The 21583-nt window shown below is 34.8% G+C and overlaps 1 protein-coding gene across 4 annotated transcripts in view; it reads right to left on the reverse strand.

Moving 5' to 3' along the window:
- Window positions 1-333: 333 nt before the first annotated feature.
- LOC114329480 (ubiquitin thioesterase trabid) overlaps window positions 334-21583 on the reverse strand; it is an 80381-nt gene continuing 59131 nt past the window's right edge. For all 4 annotated transcript variants that reach the window (XM_028278605.2, XM_028278602.2, XM_028278604.2 and 1 more), the window contains exons 7-11: window positions 12784-13054; window positions 8899-9143; window positions 6318-6553; window positions 5462-5610; window positions 334-1245 (exon numbers count right to left, since the gene is read on the reverse strand). In XM_028278605.2, coding sequence (XP_028134406.1) covers window positions 1167-1245; window positions 5462-5610; window positions 6318-6553; window positions 8899-9143; window positions 12784-13054 — 980 coding nt within the window. In that variant the 3' untranslated portion in view covers window positions 334-1166. The remainder of the gene's footprint in view (window positions 1246-5461; window positions 5611-6317; window positions 6554-8898; window positions 9144-12783; window positions 13055-21583) is intronic.

Genomic DNA, 21583 nt, shown 5'->3' on the forward strand with positions numbered 1-21583 from the left:
ATAGTGCTGCTACTTACTTATAATATCTGTACCAAACGAAGTTGACAAAGAAAATCGTTTAATTTCATTTCAAAACCTTGTTTTCATCGCTAAAATGATCTATAGTAGAATCATTCTTAATATTATATTGCAAAAACGACTTTAAATAAACTCACAATAAAAATTTTAAATTGGATTCTGGTGGAAACAATCCAAACATTTTGGTATCTTTAATATCAAAATAACTCTAACCTAAAAAAAATGACAGCGTGACGTCACATACACACGAATAGTAGTGCGTTATTATGGTTCATAAAAAACTAGTTTTTTAGTTGGGAATAACTGTAAAAAGTGAACAATAAATAGAAAGTATAATTTCGTAAATACTACATTATTTATAAATTATTTTCAATAAATATTAATAAAGCGATGCTAGTTTTAAAAAGATGGGATTTCTGTTAACGACATAAGAAAATAGATACAGAAAACAGGGTTAGATTAGGTTTTAAATACCAAGGTATGAAGATGGGAGATGTGGAATAATAAGGAACTGTAAGAAGGAACGAAACTCACGACAGGAGGCACTAATATCTGCATAAGCAGTTCGCATTGTTTTTAAAGTTTACGATCAAACTACTCGACATATTTTACCTGAATGTGGTAACTTTATATTAATAATTTTGCACTCAATAAGAAAATACTTCATTGCTATGTACAAGTATATGCCAAAGAAATCCCATCTTTACATGTTTTAGATTTTAGAACAAAATAGAAAGAAATACGAAATTTCTTCAGAAAGCAATATTCAAGTTGAAGAAAAACGCCAAATCTGCTGAACACGTACAAATCTATCTAAAACTTCGTTCCCATTATTTGGCTATGTGCGTTTGGTTTAGAAGATTTGGCGATTTTTAATTCACCCATTTCATAATTATAAATTTCCGCATGAAAATCATATTTATTATCAATAATTTGCCGAATTTTCACCTACTAGTTCAAGAATGAGCTACTACAAACGATATTATCACAAGAAACGTCTAAGACCAATAATTATTTCAACCCAGCGAATTTTAAAATGATTCCATTCATCTAATATTCGTCTCTTCGAGAAAATGTATTAAACGTTAGGTACTAAATTATCACTACTTGGTTTTTCGTGTTACTCATAGCACGAACTTCAACCTTCGCTATTCGTCGTCCGTGTCGCCTTCGCTGGAATAATCTTGGATGGGTATTGGCCTCGCGAAAGGTGCTGATGTCATTTGCCTGAAAAGAAACGATATGGTAATTAGGTCAATCAAGTTAGTTTTTTACTCGGGTATAATATCACAAGAGAGTGATAATAAATTGACAATAATGTGACAGTTTTTCTTATTTAAGCATTATTTTCTTATTTATTCTTAGTCGTGTGATATTCGTAAGATTATTTTTTAATACTTACATATAAAATTCAAGTCTTTATATAAAAACAGTCAGTGACATTGAACCCAATTAATGTGACAAACATTTTTCAACTTGTCAAAGTGAAAAGCACAGTTTAGCAAATATTTAGATGAAGGTATTAATAAAGTATTAGTTAATTTACGGTATGCGGCAAAATAAACAGTACTGAAATTTGTATGCCTCCAATTCATACGTGTCAGGCGCCGAAACGTACTGAATGGTTTAGAAACGTCGTTATAACGTATGTGAATGTCGTGATAATGTTAGGTGCTTCAGAATAGTTTTCAGTTTCGCAGAAAAAATTTTTATGTTGGAGTACTATTTTCGCTCGTACGGAAAAGCTCACGAAAACGGTCCAAGCTTAAAATCAACAATGGTTTCAGCAGGATGAGAAAACCTGTCACTGCCAGGGAGTGTCTTTTAATACTGGGCGATCTGGCGATCATTTTGGGAGTAGCCACTCACCAGATGCCAGAACTAACGCCACCAGATGCGTACATATGGGATGCTGAAAGAGTCAAACAGATCCACCATCGACCATTTCGGAATTGCGGACTAGAATTAAAGATTTTTTCGTGCCAGAGGCAGTAGCGGATCTAGAAATTTGCCTTGAGTAGGGAAATTTGCCTTGGGGGAAACTTCCAAAAAAAAACCAACCAAAAAACATAAAAAAGATAAACTGAGATTACATATAAACGACATAAATAATACCTTATAGGCATTAAGTTCCCTTAATTTTCCTAACTAGCTTATTTATTGCGTTGAATTTGTCTTTATGTGGTTTCGGTTTCATGTCAGCTAATAGATTTTTATGTTTGAACAATTTTTTTTCTTTAATTTTGGATCTTGTTAGGGGGAAATTTCCTCATTTTCCCTCCCCGTAGATCCGCCACTGGCCAGTTAACATCTTCAGCGTCTGTTTTATCGGGAACATGCGTCGTCTTGAATAATGTTTGCAAGGCCATATCATGTATATTGTAGATATAAATAATCATAAACATTTAAATATTCATTTCAGTACTGTTTATTTTGCCGCATACTGTATTTATAAATACAGTTTAATTCAAGAAATAATCTTACAAGTAAATCGAGCGCTTAAATTTGCCTATTTGTGTTCTCCTCGTGACAATTTGACATTAGATTCAGAACTAAAAGTATATTATGGATATTTTCTTAAATGCGACAGTTGTTAAAACTAGGAAACTGGTTGCATTTAAACAGAAACAATCTACAAATTGAAGAGTTTATTACATTTATTTATTACAAGCAAAACCATCATTTATTAGAAACAATCTACTTAAAAAATTCTCAGTAGTAATTGCACAAGAGCTCTAAAATTATCGAATTTTTCCCGAGTGACACTTTGACAGTTTTAATTTCACGACCTGAAGGGGAGTGAAATTATGTCAAAGTGTCACGAGGTTATGTCAAAGTGTCATAATTTTAGAGATCGAGTGCAATTTGCTGCGATTATCTCATGAATAAAACTGTTCACAACCAAAATTTTATTGTAATTTATTTATGTAAGTACAAATTAGTATAATTAAACACACAGTTGTAATAAATATTTGGCGGTTGAAAGTCATCACTTTTATAACTTTTAAAACATTAATTGTCATTAATGTCACTGAATGTATTTTTTCGTAGCATCGAATGTCATCTGACGTAATATACTTGACGCCGGGATATTAAAAAAATTATCACTTTAATTTTTATTTCTGTAGCTTTCTATTGGTTAGAATCTCCGATGAATGAAATAATCACTGTAATTTTCTACAATAGAAAATTACCGATGAAATAATAATCTGATTGGACAGAATTAAACATGTGATCAAAAATCTTACTATACGATTGGAAGTTAAAATCATTAAAAAATAATCGGCATAATTGTATAGACGGGTTTGACAGTTGAAATGTGTAGTACGAGTTATTACAAAAATATTCTATCTAGGAATTGATCAATTTGTTAGTGGAACTATTTATAAATAAACAATCAAAACGACAAACTTTTTATTTTGCTCATAACTTAAAAACATGTCCATTTTGAGATTTGACGTTCACAGACAACTTTTAAGAAAAAGAATATACACAGAATGAGATACGCAAAATTAAAATCGGTTAATAACCAAAAAAGTTATTGCAAAACGAACGGTTAATCCCTGTTTTTGAATATTGTTGATAACTGTTTTATTATTTATTAAAATTTGTTTAAATTTACCTGAACTTAATATAAGGGTCTTATCGTGATTGAATTGTGTGCAAAAATGGGCTAGATCTGTTGAATAGTTTTTGCGAAATTTAATTTGTTTATAAGATTTTTTTTAAAATGTGCTAATTTTCTAAGGCCGATCCACATAATTTGACATGGATCACAATAATCCGTGGCTTATTTTCTTCGTTAAGACGTATACTAATAAACTATGAAAAAAAGGTTTAAAAAATTATATTTATATACACAAAATAATTTAACAATAAGTAGCACTTTTTAAACTTATAAACAATTACAATAACTCCGTAGCATTTAGTAAAAAAAAAATAAAGGTTCTACGACCATTAGGAGCCAAGATAGCCCTTTTTTTTTAATCATTGTTAGGTTAATTAACAACATTAAGGGCTGCAATTAAATAGTAGAGGATCCGATATAAGAACGACTTGTTTAACAAGAACAGATCACCGATCTGTTTAAGAGCGTAGGCGCAAAATTTCGGACCAATGCTTTTGAAATGCATTTAATTTTTTCGAATCCTGATAAAACTAATAAATGTTTTTGAAAAATTTAAGCGCAGAATGAAAGATTACATTATTACCGAGGGCCGAAAGTCCCTTAGAATAAACAAAAAGTTTCTTTTGAATGAAATATTTGAAATTAAAAATACACTCAATTTTCTCTTCTTTTTCACCCCTGTAACTTTTAAAATAAATATTATAGAAGTTTTCAGGGACTTTCGGCCCACGGCAATAATGTAATCTTTCATTCTGCGTTTAAATTTTTCAAAAATACTCATTCAGTTTCTCAGGATTCGAAAAAATGAATGCATTTAAAAAGCATTGGCTGGAAATTTTGCGCTTACGCTCTTAATGGATAAAAATTATTTGATATGTAATTTAGTATGTTAAAAATTATAGAAAAACAAGGAATGCCCGATAAATTTGTCCAAAATTTAATCAATTAATAATTAAAAAATGACTTTTTTTATTAATTCTCTAGTGAGGTTAACAAAAAAATTTAACATTAACGGTAGGTAAGTACAAAGCCCATATGATATGCAAAAGTAGTACTGCCTATTTTTATTCTGTCAAAACGATTGAGCTGACAGGTGTAACAGGTATTTTTTCGTAGTTATTTTCACATACAGAGTGAGTTTTATAATGGAACGCCTCAATTATCTAGGAAACTGCTTGCAAGATTTTTATAGGTTCTAGTAAATAAGGATTTTGTGATGCGGCCTATATTATAGTGGTAATTACATTGTTGTCAAATCTTCCGTTTTTCTGGAAATCTAATGACCTTTATTATTTCACATGGAACACCCTGTATATTTTTTACGTTTCGAAGTTCTTAAGAAATACTGATTATTTTTCATGTAATGTTTCCTATACCTAAATGCCATAAGTTCGGAGTTAATGCTACATTCATTTAAACCATTTTTTATACAAATTATAAAAATAAATTTTTTCGGCCCGGGCAGATATTATTTTAGATTTTTTGGATCATTCGAAACAAAAAAGGTTTTTTGTAACTATTTTATATTGTATATAATTTTGCAATTTGTAAGTTTCTTAGGATAGTTCAAGGAGGATTCATAAAAATGACTGAATTAAGGAAATTCAAAGTATGCGAGAAAAAAAGAAATGGAAATTCAAAAGTCACAGAAATATGTTCGGAAGTTGATGTCAGCGTATTCAATGTGAATTTTATGGTTTTATTTATATGTTGGCATATTTTGAAGGTCTTACGAAGTTTTTTTGGTCCGCGATTATTTTATGAATAGAAAAACATACAAATGAAAAAAAAACTAAAATATGAATTAACACTTACGACAACCTTCTATAATGGTTTAACCATTCCTCCACCATTTGAGCAACTAATAAAGGTCTTTTGTTTAATAACTGCTGGGCAACTAGTATACCGTTTTCTGTTTCGCATACGTCCAACCATTGGCGTAAGATTGCTTCTTCTCTCCCCAACTACAAACCAAATGAAATAGTAATTAATATAAATATAATGAGAAGTAAATTTTAAACACATAACTAGTTTTTGTCTATTTATCTAAAGTTTCAATTAAAAAAAAGTACACCGCACACATCTTATGGATATTGTAATGCCGCTCAAATACAATAAAATTTGTATAAATAGATTCCTCTCGAAATTACAATAATTTCATATCATTGCGCCAACTCTGACTTTTGATATAATTTGTAATTGTAATAACGGCATAAATTGTAATTAAAGTTTATGGAAATCACATTTATAAAGTCCATAAAACTTTCATTTATAAATACTGTTAATCTAGTCGCTATTGAAAACAGCTTAAACCAACGTGAGCTAAGCCGATTAGACAAACTATATACTTTGGTACGTCTGACCAAATTATACCTACTTTATTATCTATAAGATAAGAGTAAGCCTGTACCGTAACACCTGCAGAAAGGTTTATGAAGTGCCGATTCACAAAGTCTCTTTTCTCTCTCTAGCTCACGTACATACATAGCTACCCATGTGATTTTCGATTTATTTATATTTATATCAATTTACGCTGTTATAAATCAAAATTCATTTAAATTTTATTGGATTTGAGTGAAATTACATTTTTCATATTATGATGTGTGCGGGGTCCTTTGGATGGTCACATGTCATATGAAATATGTACAAGAAATAAAAAAACGTAGTTTACCTCTGATTCTGTTAAAAAATGAATCGGCAATAGTTTCCTATCCCTATCCATCAGCGGCAAGAAGGTGCTCCTCATGTGATCGGGTCCGAGGTTGCTGTGTTGTAGTGGGGGCCTGGAATCAATCCTAGTGTAAGGTTCAATGGGAACCAGCGCTGAGAAGTGGCCTCTGGTGTAGCCAAGAGCTATTGGTGTACGTATGCAGAAGCTTTGTTCCCACAGCAAAGGTAGGTATACACCTGGAAGTGATTATAAAAGAGAAATATTAGGGAACCTTATGATATATTTGGATATTAATATCCTTAACGTTATTGATGCCTTGCATTTTTCTACCAAAGCTAAGGGTGGAAAAAGTAGGTAAAATGCCAAAATGCCCTCACTTCCAGAATTCAATTTTTTTCATTTTTTATGTTTTATGTGAATAAAAAATAAACTAGTTTTGATGGGAAATAAGCCACAATTTTACTAAAAAAATGATTTTATCAACGTTTCGACGCCCAAATCGGGTGTCGTTGTCAAAATACAAAAAATATTAATTATTAATATTTTTTGAAATATTTCAATTTATTGCATCCCACTTAAAATGAAAATAAAGAAGAAAAATGACGTTTTACGAAAAAATTACGTTTTTAGAGGTGGGGGAGAGAGAAGGGAGATGGAAGGTTAAAATTGCGCGGAGTCTTATTTTTAAATCACATAAAACCTAAAAAAATGAACTATATTATAAAAAAATTAGTGCAATACCAATTATACAGGGTTAGGCAGATAAAGGGCCTATTAGAAATATCTCGAGAACTAAATATAGAAAATCATGAAAATTGGAATACAGAGGTTTTGAGGTGTGAACTATTTATTGAAAATATTTTGGTATCTTTGCTACTTTCGGTTATACCGGAAGTTGATTGTAACTTCGTTTTTTTAAATGGGACATTATACAGGGTAGGTTAAAAGATAATTACGTTTTCTTATTAATTTGGTAGCAACATTCACACCCTGTAGAATTGTAGTAGTTTGACATAAAAAACTCTATTTATGTTCAAATGATTTTAATATAGTCTACTACTGTTGAGAATTATTAATGCAGTTAAATTTTTCATTTTAGTAAACAGGGTTGGTCGAAACTCGGAATGAGTATTTTCTGAGTTTTCTTAAATAGAACACCCTGTATTTTAGTATTGTAATGATACGTAATTTTATGGCACTTTTTAATTTCTTAAGAATTCCCTATTTCCCTACTGTTTTAATTTTTGGGTTATTGCTATTGGTGATTCAAGCCAAACATTAATTGCAACAGAAAATACGTAAAATTTTATTAGGTTGGCCGTGAAAATATTCAATCACAAATATTTTTTCGGAAATAAATACATATATTAATCTAGACTGATACTTAAAATTGCCAATATTGGTTGAGCTTTCAAAACACCTACGTAGTTAAGATTGTTGGTGCGATTAACAATTAAGCACAAATTAAAGCAGTTAGGTATAGTGAACTATATATAGAAAAAAGTAAAAAAGTACCATAAAATATCATATTATTACGATACTAAAATATAGGGTGTTCCATTTAAGAAATTTATAATGGGAAATAAGCCACAATATTATTAAAAAATGATTTTTATTAACGTTTCGACGCCCAAATCGCGTGCCGTTGTCAAAATACAAAATACTACTAACATAAACAAAAATGATGTTGCTTAGTAAAAATAAGATTTATAATAATATAAAAATAAATAACGATGTGGGCGTCGAAAAGTTAATAAAAATCATTTTTTAATCATATTGTGGCTTATTTCCCATTATAAATAGTTAAAATTGTAAAAATGCCACAAGAAAATAGCTTCAGAACACCATTTAAGAAAGCTCAGAAAATACTCATTCCGGGTTTCGACCAACCGTGTATACTGAAATTAAAAATTTAGCTATACTAATAATTTTTAACAATAGTAGACTATATTAAAAATCATTTTAACATAAATAGAGATTTTGTTGTAAAACTTCTACAATTCTACAGGATGTGAAAGTTGAAAACGTAATTATTTTTAAACTACCCTGTATAATAATACAAAACGTCATATTTTAAGAAGGAAGAAATCAAGAAGAATAAAAAAATGTAAAAATATGGAGGGTGGATCATTTAAAAAAACGAAGTTATCAGCAATCCGAAGTATAACCGGAAGTACCAAATAGATGAAAATATTTTCATTAAATCATAGATTAGTCTTCAAAACCCCTTTATTCAAATTTTCATAATTCAGTTACCTTTAGTTCTCGAGATATTTCTAATAGGCCCTTTATCTGTCTCACCCTATATATTGGCCAAAAACACATTTATAGTCGGTTCGCTAAACTCAGACACAATTGGATAGTGATTTTAGTAAGTAATTTGGTAAAATTGGCAAAAAAATAATTACTAAATAGTTAATAATTACTAAATAGTTAGTAATTTTGCCAACTTTGGCAAAATTGGCCAAAAACAAATATCTACTAAAATCACTAGCCAGTTGTGTCCGAGTTTAGCGAACCGACTATAATACAAATTCCAACTAACACATTGTTATCGTAGGATAACAATATACAAACTTACCTTCGAACCGCGCATACCCAATGGCCTCCCCTCTAAAACTCTTCACGTATTTCACGCCGTATACGATTATAGGACGTCTGAGTACGTGCGCCAACGCAAACACGTGTAGTTGTTCCAAGCTCGTGCCCGGTTGGTTGGCCAGGGACAACAAACTTGTCCAGTCTTCCTCCCATTGTCCCTCCTCTAAAGAATACTGAAGAAATGAGGCGTGGCTCGATTCGTACTCCTTCCATCTCGGGTAGAACCTTTCAAAAATATTCATTGTCATTAATTATAGTATACCCAGAGTGTCCCGGAAAATAGCGCGTTCCTGAAAGGTATGGTCTGAGTGCACCTTTTTAAAACAAGCATGTCTTATAATATTTTTTTATAAAGTACCCGTTTTAAAAAAAAATTATTTTAACCGTTTGATTATTGTCCACAGAAAAGCAAATACAGCCGGCAACGTTGCGCTCCTTGTTATACTACGTTAAAATTACTGCGAATCAAAATATTTGTGTTTATTAAATATCTAATAGTAAGGTTTGTGTAGTGATTTAACTTGCATAAAAAGTTTTTATTACAATAAAGGTACATCTTCAAAAAGTATCAGTAGAACATGTTGCAAAAAATTTAAGTACATGTCTCCATTCAATCTTCTAGGAAGTTCGTATAGTCCAATCAGGTGATTACCAAAAAGCTCACAAATTTATACAATTTGTCCTATATAGGTATAGCATACGGATTTTCATCACTCCACATGCGGCAATTGTAACAGTTAAACACACCATTTCTCTTAAAAAAGCTTCATCTGCACACAACACTTTGCATGGAAATTCGGTTTCTCTGGCGTTTTTGTTTTGAAATCATCTGCAAAACCTTAATCTTTGGGGAAAATCGCTTTGGTGTAAATCTTATACTCGTTTTTAATGGTGAGGATGTAATAGTTGTTCCGTAAATGTCTTATGAACAATGTTTTTAGAAATGCCAACCATTCTAGCCACAGATCGGGTACTCTTGGATTATTACTGACTACATCCAAAATGGCATCTACTGAATTTAGTCTATGGTTACTTCGTGTTCTACCGCTAGTTTTTTTAGGTACCTCACAACCCGTCTCTAATAACGTTTGGGACACACTCACAAAACTTCGGGCGTTAGGATGTCGTCTTTCGGAATAGCGTTCAACATAAAGTCTAAGGCGGCGCCTACATTCGATCCGCCGTCGGATTAAAAAATCAACCCATAGTATTAAATGGCGGCGCCTACATTGGATCCGTTTTTCTCCGATCCGATATCGAACAACGTCGAACTGCTTCTCTGCTGTAGCTTCTCCTATCAATCGCCCGATATCGGTCGATTTACGGATCCAATGTAGGTGCGTCCATTTAATACCATGAGTTTGTTTTCAAACCGACGTCGGATCGGATCGGGGAAATACGGATCCAATGTAGGTGCGGCCTAACAGCCCTATTACTGTCACAGTGAGCTTCACCGTACGAAATTAATATATCGTGATACTAGCGAATCGAAAACATGACGATGTATTCTCGAGTTACAGGTATACTCCTTCTCAGAGGCATCTTTCAGTGCGTCACAGTTTTTCGATTTCTTTCTAACGCATTAAGTTGGAAGTGACAGAAAAAAGGTACGTCCGTGATTAAAATCATTTGTAACATTTATTCTAGTTGTTGATAGATGGCGCTATAATCGAACAAAAAATGATTTATGTATTATCTATTCGACAATAATCTGTACAGTCGAAAAAATGAAAGAATACCCATGAACGATCACATCAATCACTTATTTTGTATTTGCTGTCTTTCTCTATAAATAACAGACATTTGTTATAGAAAATGACAGCAAATACAAAATAAGTGACTGATGTGATCGTTCATGGGTATTCTTTCATTTTTCTGACTGTACAATTTACAAGACTATAGAAATCAAAGAACATACCTTTTTGAAGTTATACTTCTTTACCGGCGATAGAGGGTGAATTTTTATATGGTAAAACCTAGCGACCGGGCGCATGCGCATTATAACTTTGTTCTGATTGGATGTTCAAATGACATATCAAAAATTATTCAATATGGCGGCTGTGGCACAGCTGTAGTTAGATTATTTATGGTTGTTGCGTTTTAAAATTTTTGTGAAAAGAAACAACAAACAAAAGTTAGTTAATAGTTATACTGCCTTTTTAAATAGTTTTCATATACCTATATTTTTGGACTTTTGGACTATTTTGGACAAGGAAAACTAATTCTAATTTGGTAAGTAGTTTTTATTATAATCATATTGTAATTATACATTTGGATTAGGTTGAAATACATACATTTATTTTCTCAAGAATGCGGATTTTAGAGAGAAATCCCAAATTAGGTTCGATTTTTATTTTTAAATTATGATTTTTTGGCGTAGATTTATTTATCTAGTAGGTATGTAATGCTTTGATTTACATACTTAATTTGATTACCAACAAAAGTTCTACCAATCTTCATCTAATATATTGTTTTCTTACTGTTTTGTTATATTTTTATATTTTCTTCCACAAAATTTAAACTAAGTACATAATTTAATTTTCAAAACAACTGTCAAACAGTAAAACGTTCAGTTACCGTATTTTTCCACATGATAAAGAATGTGGGATTGGACGAGTTAGTCTACGCTTCGATTACGAATCAAAGCGCCACGAAATTCACGGGTTCAATTCCCGATGCAAGTTTTATTTTTTTATTTTTTTATGCATGTTATGATTGTAAGTATATTTGTTATATAATTTTTTTTTTCAGAAAATGCGTATTTAAAATTTTTGCCAACAATTATTATCGTTCAGAAATCATTCTTTCTTTGTGGCATTTTTCAATGTGTTTGTGTGCGTTTTATTCTTTTATTTTTTTAAATTTTTTTTATTGTCTTAAAAATCACATAATATGTAGTAGAAGTATAACTTCTTACGTGCGTACAAAGTACACACACATTCTTTTTATAAATTAAATAAACACAATTGCTTTGTTTTTATACCAAATTACGATTACGATTCTGACAACTGTCAGATTTAACTAAAATGTCAAGCTATGATTCTCTACATTCTTAAAATCATATGCAGTGGAACCTCGATAAGTCGGATTAATCGGGACCGCGGCTGATCCGGGTTATCTAAAATCCGGGTTTGCCAGAGAATATGAAAAAAGTTAGATAATATTTACAGATAAACTCTATTACAATTATTGCAAAAACATGAAATATCTATGCACAGTACATCTAAATTACGTACAGTAGTTGTATACCTACAGTATTGTTTATTTCTTGGTAAAAACACTCAAAGTGAAAAAATGTTTGTTTTGTCTGATGAAAATCGGTCCGGGTTATCCGGACTTCCGGGTTATCGGAGGCCGACTTATCGGGGTTCCACTGTATTAAGTCATTAATGGCACACTGAAAAACTCAGAAGAACTTTACATTATAGTCGTATAGATATGTAATAGGTAAATAATGGATAAATATCTAAATCTTTTTTTCCGATTATAGCGCCATCTATCAACAACTGGAATAAATGTTATAAATGTGTATGTATCACGGACGTGTCTTTTTTTCTGTCACTTGTGTCACACGGAAAAAAGCCTCTGAGAAGAACTTTAATTGCGACAGTTTAAATAAGACTTTTATTTTTTGAGGTAACAGATGACTAGAAGAAAAAAAATTATAAGAATTTTTTTAAATGATGCATTCTACCCGTACCTTTAAGGGACGCACTATTTTCCACGACATCCTGTATAACTTATACAATAAATCACATTTTCATTGATTATTTGTTGTAATTTCTTACAACATACACACACAATTTACAACTCTCAGATTCTCACGATGTAATGCGTATTTTAGAAGAATATTTTATTGACTTACATGTGTCCCCCTTGGCCTAAGCTCTCTGCCAACGCCCTCCTGAGCATATTGTCCCTGTCGAAGACCCCCCACGTGGCTTGCATCACCGAATCCAGAAGGCAGTCGCCGGCAGATCGATTCCATAAGGCATACAGTCTCGATCCTAACCGAACTGTTATGTCCAACGACCAGTTGATCACAGCCGGATCGGTTTCTAGTTGTTCTTGTGCATCTTTGTCTAGTAATTCTGTAAATAGTTGCTCTTGGACTGTGGTTGGGAGTTCGTCGACTTCTGTAAAAAAATGTATATGTAAAAAATGCAATGCAGAGCTTCAGATTATCCTAAAACTTTTCATGACAATCTCGAAACAAACATAGCTTTCCTGAGATATTCTAGAGGCCCCTAAAACATTTCAGATAGCTGTGAAGCAATACCATGTTTCCTAACATACTGCAGCGTGATTAGTGTAATTACTTCTAATTACAATAAAACTAGCGGTTCGTAATTTATATACGACTTTATTTATATAAGTTACAGACGAATTTATCTTATACACTAAACTTATTCACAAAATATGCCCGTATTTATACCCAGTTGTTATTCTGGAACAATCGACTCCCACCTCGAGCTATCGGCTTGTTCCGCCTACGTGACGTACCTTCCAGAATTCTCCGGCGAGGCCTAGCACATCCGATTACGTCATTCTCGAGGTGTTTACTGTTATACGGGGATCGGCCAAGATTTCTCTTCCGCTACACTGCTCCCCTCTTAAGATCTGAGCGTCTCGATCAGCAACTCTAAATGAAGGCCCAGGATGGCGGAATCTACACGACTCTCCAGCTCTGCATACACCCTTCAAGAAGAAATAACAGTCTACTGTCTTTGAAGGGTACGACATCTTCGGGTTCATGCAACACACAGTGATTTGTACACCAGTTCCTCTGAAGACCACTTCAAGCATGCTTCTCACAATCTTCCAATCCAGATTTTCTACTGCATGGCCTATTTTTGGTAAAGCCAAATTTTTGATGTCATAATTACACACGATTTTCTTCAAATTAGTTAGAACACGCCATATGTTCTCGTAGCTTGGCGTGTCCGTATAAGACTTTCTGGTCACCATATACAGCAAAGATCGAGGACCATCTTCCAATCGCAGTACTCTTCCAATTTTAGGCTGCTGATTTCTTAACTCGTCCAGGCGGCCGAACTTTCTATTGAATACGGACGATATTCCTTTAGTCATCTCGAGGTCTTGGGCAACACAGTGGGCCAGAGAGACGTTTTCTGGAACACCAAACAGATCTTGCTGAACTTCTGTGGTCACGCCGAATCTAGCACTCCTTCTCGCTGCGTAATTTGACATAAATTGATTAAAACTTGGCTGTGCGACATCTTTCATCTCCTGTTGGAGGACTCGTGCTTCTTCTGTTTCATTTGAGCCAGCATATGGTGCAAGACGATTTATGTGAATAACTTTTGGTTTACCGTTTGGCAACTTCTTAATTCTATATATTACGTCATTTATTTTCTTCTTAACTTCATATGGACCTTCCCATTGTCTTTGCAGTTTAGGACATAAGCCTCGACGACGTTGCGGATTATAAAGCCAGACAAGATCACCTACTTCGAAGCTTTCATTCTTGCATCGAGAATCATATTGATCTTTCATTCTGTCACTGGCTATCTGGATGTGTTGTCGGGCAAGTTCATGAATGTTGTTCATTCGTAATTTCAGGCGGTCAACGTAGTCTTCGCCTGCAACATGTTCCTCGGAAGGTCCGCAGCCAAACTCTAGGTCGCAGAGCAACCGAACTTCACGACCCAACATCAGGCAGGTTGGTGTTTGACCTGTAGTTTCATTTACGGCCGAGCGGTAGGCCATCAGGAATAAATGAATGTGTTGGTCCCAATCTCGCTGATGTTCAGATACAACTTTGGACAAGTGTTTACCCATCGTTCGGTTCATCCTCTCGACCATCCCATCTGATTGAGGATGCAGGGGTGTTGTTCTGGTCTTATTGGCACCAATCAATTTACAAACGTTTTGGAAAAGAGCTGACTCAAAGTTTCGCCCTTGGTCGGAGTGGATCTCCAAGGGAACACCAAATCGGCTAAAGAATTCTTTAACAAGTACCTCTGCAACGGTAGCAGCTTCTTGATTTGGTAATGCATAGGCCTCAGTCCATTTTGTAAAATAATCCATGGCTACCAGGATGTATTTATTTCCAGCATCGGTTTCTGGAAATGGACCTGCAATGTCGATAGCTACTCTTTCCATAGGACTTCCAACATTGTACTGTCTCATGGGTGCTCTCTTTTTACCAACCGGACCATTACCGGATGCACACGGTTCACATTTTCGGCACCATCTTCTTACATCATCTTTACAGTTCACCCAATAGAACCGTTCTCGAACCTTTTGCAGAGTCTTCGTAATACCAAAGTGTCCACCTGATGTACCGTCATGCAACTGACGCAATACTTCTGACACTTTACTTTTAGGTACAATTAACTGAAGCTTAGATTCTGTACCATCATCGTTCTCAAAGGTTCTGTACAGAAGATCATCTTTTAGTACCAGGCAATTCCATTGGCTCCAGTAGGCCTTGACTTCTGGACTACATGCACTAATGTTCTGCCAACTAGGTCTCTCACCTTGCCGCATCCAATCCAATACTCTTTTTATACATGGATCATCTTCTTGGGCGTCTTGTAACTGTTGGGGCTGCCATTGCTCATTAATTACGGTGGTTCGTCTCACGGGGCAAAATCGTTCCTCTAATTTGGCACAGTGATTACAATTCGCACTGCATGGTCGTCTCGAAAGGGCATCAGCATTTGAGTGAACTCTTCCGGCCCTGTGTTCTATCTCGTAATCATATTCTTGTAATCGTTCTAACCATCTTGCCATCTGGCCCTCTGGATTACGGAATTGTATGAGCCATTTTAGAGCAGCGTGATCTGTTCGAAGAAGGAACTTTCTGCCGTACAAGTATTTATGGAAATGTTCGCAAGCCTTCACTACACCCAGCAGTTCTCTTCTGGTAACGCAATAGTTTCTTTCTGGTTTCGACAGGACTTTGCTGAAATAAGCGATGACTTTTTCCTGTCCATCCTGGATTTGTGAGAGAACAGCTCCTATGGCACTGTTGCTAGCATCGGTATCCAAAACAAATTTTCCTGCCTGTCCCGGGTAGCTTAATATCGGTGCACTGATCAGAGCCCTTTGTAGTTGTTCGAAAGCTTTTTGACACTCCTCGCTCCATGTATATTCTTTGCCCTCCTCCGTCAACTTTGTTAGGGGCTTGGAGATATTGGCAAATCCTTTGACAAATCGTCGGTAATATGTACATAGGCCAAGGAAACTTCTAATTTCATGTTTATCTTTTGGTACTGGCCAATCTTTAATTGCATCAATCTTTTCAGGATCAGCTGTTACACCATTACTCGATACAATATGTCCTAAGTACTTAACTTCTCGTCGAAACATGTGACATTTCTTCGGACTTAACTTCAAGTTCGCTGCCCTCAATCGTTGAAAGACGTCTATTAGATTCTTGGCTTGTTCATCAAAGGACCTTCCAACCACAATTACATCATCCAAGTAAACCAGGCATGTTTTCCATGTTAGACCTCTTAAAACTGCCTCCATTAATCTTTCAAATGTGGCAGGGGCATTACATAAACCAAACGGCATAGCCGTAAACTGCCAAAGCCCTGATCCTATCGAAAATGCGGTTTTCTCCCGATCGGCTGGCTCCATGTCTACTTGCCAATATCCACTTTTTAAATCGAGTGTGGAAAACCAACGAGAACCGGAGAGAGTATCCAATGTATCGTCTATTCTGGGCAAAGGATAACTATCTTTTTTTGTTACCGCATTGAGCTGGCGGTAGTCGATACAAAAACGCGTTGAACCATCTTTCTTCTTTACCAGAACTACTGGTGATGTCCATGGACTGTTCGATGGTTCAATTACCCCTTGTTTGTCCATATCCTTGATAATCTCTTCGGCTTCATCTCTTTTCGCAAATGGAAGTCGTCTAGGCCGTTGTCTGATTGGCTGAGCGTCTCCGGTATTTATTTTATGCGTTACTATGCTTGTTTTGCCCTTATCCTTCTTATCAATAGCAAAAACATCTTGATACTCTATCAGCATAGACCTTACTTTTTCCGTTCGTTCATAGTCAAGGTCTTGGCATCTTTCAATGATCATCTCGACAAGGTCTTTTGGATACTTTGACTTTGATGATTTCTCATTGGTATTCATAGAGCAAATTGAAGCCACGGGAACACACTGTCCGATCAAAGCTCCTCTACTTAACTTAATAGTAGTTTCCCTTAAATTCATAACTCTTACAGGGATGACATCTCGAACTTTTACCAAAGTTTTCGCCGTTAGGAACTCGACATTTTCTACATCTTCGACCATCCTTAAACTTCCCTCTCGGCAGTGTCCATCAAGCATGGTCATCAGAATTTTCTCACTATTACCGGGTATGGTTACGTCGCATGTAGTTAGTAAGCGGATGACATCTTCTTTGTCGTCGTGAAAGGGCAACTCTTCACCGTTGATCCTGAGAACTCCATTTTGAACATCCAATATTGCCCCCACTTTCCTTAGTACGTCCATCCCCAATATGAATTCGTCGGAGATCTCGGCAATTAATACTTGATGTTCAACTGTGGTCTGGCCAATGGATACTGACATATTAGCCTCGCCATATGTATTAATTAGCTCACCAGTCGCTGTTCTAAGCTTTACTGTTGCAGGTGATAATTTATTATGGTCTCGTACTACATCTGGACGTGCGATAGTTCTCGTTGCACCTGTATCCACCAAAAATGATCTACATCTATTACTGATACGACCTTCGATGTATAAGTTGTGGATTCCACCGGAGGACGTAAGGTTGACAGTTACTATGGGGGCTCTAGTTCTCGAGGTCGGCAGTTGCCCCTTGGTGTCGACCCGCTCTAGTTTTCCGACGGCTGTACGATCTTCTTACAATTACGACGAATGTGGCCTACGTCTCCACAATTCCAACATCTAGGCTCGCGTCTCTTTGGCATCTGATTACTTAATACTCTCCGTATCATTTCCTCCAGACGTTCATCGTTGTGTTCGTCACTTTCTTCAATGGTTCTTACTCTATGGCCTCGTGAAGTTTGACTAGCCGTTTCGTGTTCCAATGCAATAGCAAGTGCTTCATCTAAAACTTTCGGTCTTGCTAGTCGTAAAGCTTTCTGTAGTTCATTATCTTTCAGCCCATTGACGAAGGTATCTACTGCAATTTCTTCTAAAACGCTGTCTGGCACCTCTGGATAAGCCAACCGCACCACACGAGCCACATCTGCTTCAAATTCTTGCAGATTCTCACTTGCTCGTTGACTTCTACTTCGCAGTTGTGCTTTGTATACTTGTTGTAGATGGGCATCTCCATAGCGTTTTTCTAGACGAGTGAACAAGGTCTGGTAACAATTTTCTTGACCCTTGGGAATTGACCTTAATATATCTGCAGCATCACCTCGTAAAGCAGCAGTCAAGGAAACAGCCTTTTCTTGTTCGGTCCAATGATTGGCGGTCGCAATAGCTTCAAACTGTCTAAGATATATGGACCAAGAGGACTTTCCATCAAATGGTGGTAATTTGAATCTCATATTATGCGACGTTTCGTCTCTCGGTAGTTCATCTTTCACTAAAGGATCTAACGTTGCTGCATTAACTGATGGTTGTACTTTTGTATCGGTTATCCTGCTCTCTAGCTGTTTGATCTTTTCTTCTACGGTCTCTACACTTTTCTGCATCTTATCGAATGTTCTAGAAACTTCTTCAAATTTCTCATTGTTCTGTTTACAAACTTCTTCTAGTTTTTCGTTGTTTTGCCTACAGACCTCTTTAATTATTTGAGAAGTCTCATCGAATCTTTTAGCAACATTTTCGAATTTCTCGTCGCTTTTTCTACTAACTTCTTCAAGTTTCTCGTCGCTTCTTCTACTAACTTCTTCAAGTTTCTCGTCGCTTCTTCTAGAAGTTTCATCGATCTTTTGAGAAACACTTTCAAATTTCTCGTTGTTCTGTCTACTAACTTCTTCAAGTTTCTCGTCGCTTCTTCTAGAAGTTTCATCGATCGTTTCAGAAACAGTTTTTAATTTCGATAAGATTACTTGTTCTGCTGACTGGAAGTGGAACGTCTTTGGGTCTTCTCCGTTCTTCGTGAGGACATCCTCGAGTCGTGCTTGTAGGACTATCTTGAGCCCACTGCTGTCCAGATCCCGTTCCTCGAGCTGTTCACGGAGCTGTTTTACTGTAAGTTCTTGTAGCAACATCTTTGGTCGGCACACACGTACTTTCCAAAATGTCTTTTAACAGTCTTTCCGAATACCGAACAATCAACGCACTTTAACTATTCCCGACGAATAAAGTCCAAAAGTATTTTAAAGTCTTTCCGAATACCGAACAATTAACGCACTCCGGTTGTTCCCGACGAATAAAGTTCAAAAGTCTTTTAAAGTCTCTCTGTAATTCACTTATTTATATCGCACTAAGTTAACCGAACACCGACACCAACTGCAGCGTGATTAGTGTAATTACTTCTAATTACAATAAAACTAGCGGTTCGTAATTTATATACGACTTTATTTATATAAGTTACAGACGAATTTATCTTATACACTAAACTTATTCACAAAATATGCCCGTATTTATACCCAGTTGTTATTCTGGAACAATCGACTCCCATCTCGAGCTATCGGCTTGTTCCGCCTACGTGACGTACCTTCCAGAATTCTCCGGCGAGGCCTAGCACATCCGATTACGTCATTCTCGAGGTGTTTACTGTTATACGGGGATCGGCCAAGATTTCTCTTCCGCTACAATACGAAATATCGATTACAGACTGATCCAAATCACAAATAAGTCCAAAAAACTTATCAATAACTGATAGAATAAGGTTTGAACTTGAATTTAGGTACTTCGTAATTTCAAAAATGATATTTTATACTTATGTTTTTGAGCCTAGAAAATCGTCATCTTTCCTTCTTTTTTCAGTTTTAAATTGTTTATAACTAAACGATCAACTTTAGAGAAAAATTACAAAAGATCTTTTTTGTTAAGAATGACCTAAAAAATCTGAAATATCTGCCCGGGTCGAAATTTTTTTAAATCTATAAAAAAAGTGCCATTTTTTAATTATTAATTAATTATAGTTAAAACAAGATTAGATCGGGCAACCCTTGATTTTTGTAATTTTTGACATGCTAAATTACATATCCAATAATTCTTATCCATTAAACACATCGGTGCAAATCGACTTAACATCGTATCTTAGACTACTAAGCGCCCTTAAAGATTAAATGACAGCCTTAAATTAAACCTGACTGCCGTTGAAGTATTACTTTGTATTTTCAGTGACTACGAAACATTTTATGACTAAAGTAGTGCAGTCTTCTAAAACCATGGCAAATTGCCCTGAAGCGACTCTAAAATATTTCATGGCAGCTTCAAAACAAATCTGGTAGCCCTGAATTACACCTGAGCCCCCAAAAAAATTAATTTACACTGCAGTAATTCCAGGGTGACTAAAATATTAAACAGAGGTACTGAAAGCAACAGAAAACTCCACAGAAAACTCCATAGTATTAAGGCTATGGGTACATAATTCGCAAATATTTTACGTGTATCCCTACTTTTTCTGTCTTTACACGGCAAATTACGTGTAGTAAAATTCACACTGGTATAGATATGTAAACATTACTAGAATGTCATTCTACTTGAAAATGCCATCATTAATTTAAAGAGATGGGTTTTGAATGTTCTTCGATAACTGTTATTTTTATAATTGCAAATTATTAATTCAGTTAATAAATGTGATAATTTTTTCACTAACTATGTATTCAGTGATTGTAATAATTTATTTGTACAACAAAGACTAATACTCAATCGAGAAAAGAGGAAAAGCGTTAAAGTGATTTTTTAATAATATATTGTTATGGAACGCTTACAATTTTGAACATCTTTAACAACAAAATACTTGGATCGCAGAATATATTATCCTGATGTATTCTCGGCTTGGATCATTCACAAATAATACACAATAACTTTTTATTAAGTTCACGTCTTAAATCAATTATTTATCAAATACACTATATATCAATAATATTTAATCAATAACTCAACATATTCCCGGTGCAATGCCAAATATTTAAAATTGTCACTGATTGTCAGTGTCTGAATGACAATATATGCTGACAATATTATATTCGGTTTGTAAGGAATAGTGTGATGTTACTGCCTTCTAGGTCGTAATTAATTAAAACTCTCTTCTTGCTTCAAATACATTATATTATTTACTTTTAACTCCGTCTACGATTAACCATAACAATGGGTTTACATATCACAGTAGCGACCTACCTAAACATTGCTCAATTACTAAATACTATAAATAATTATAACGATAACGATGATCCGTATCATCGGGCGTTCACTTATATACATGATGAACTCTCGCAACCTCACGCTCGGCCTTGGTTAAGGGCGAACGATGAATGATATATGTTTTTCTTTGAATAACACATCTTTTGTACAGGGTGATATTATAATACAACACCTCCCCGTTTTGTTAAAATTACATATTTTTAAAATGTGATGCTCCTCTTTCCCTTTTACAAAAATGTTTATGGTTACCTAATACTATTTTGAAAAATTAAATTTCCTAACTATCCTAACTAACTGTAACATGGTACGTTTCCGAGTTTTTTTTAATCCTAAAAATTGTTTATTATTATCACTAATTCACTTTCTGTTCCGTCTTGCTT

The sequence above is a fragment of the Diabrotica virgifera genome, chromosome 2 (assembly GCF_917563875.1).
Source record: "Diabrotica virgifera virgifera chromosome 2, PGI_DIABVI_V3a".
Lineage (NCBI taxonomy): Eukaryota > Metazoa > Arthropoda > Insecta > Coleoptera > Chrysomelidae > Diabrotica > Diabrotica virgifera.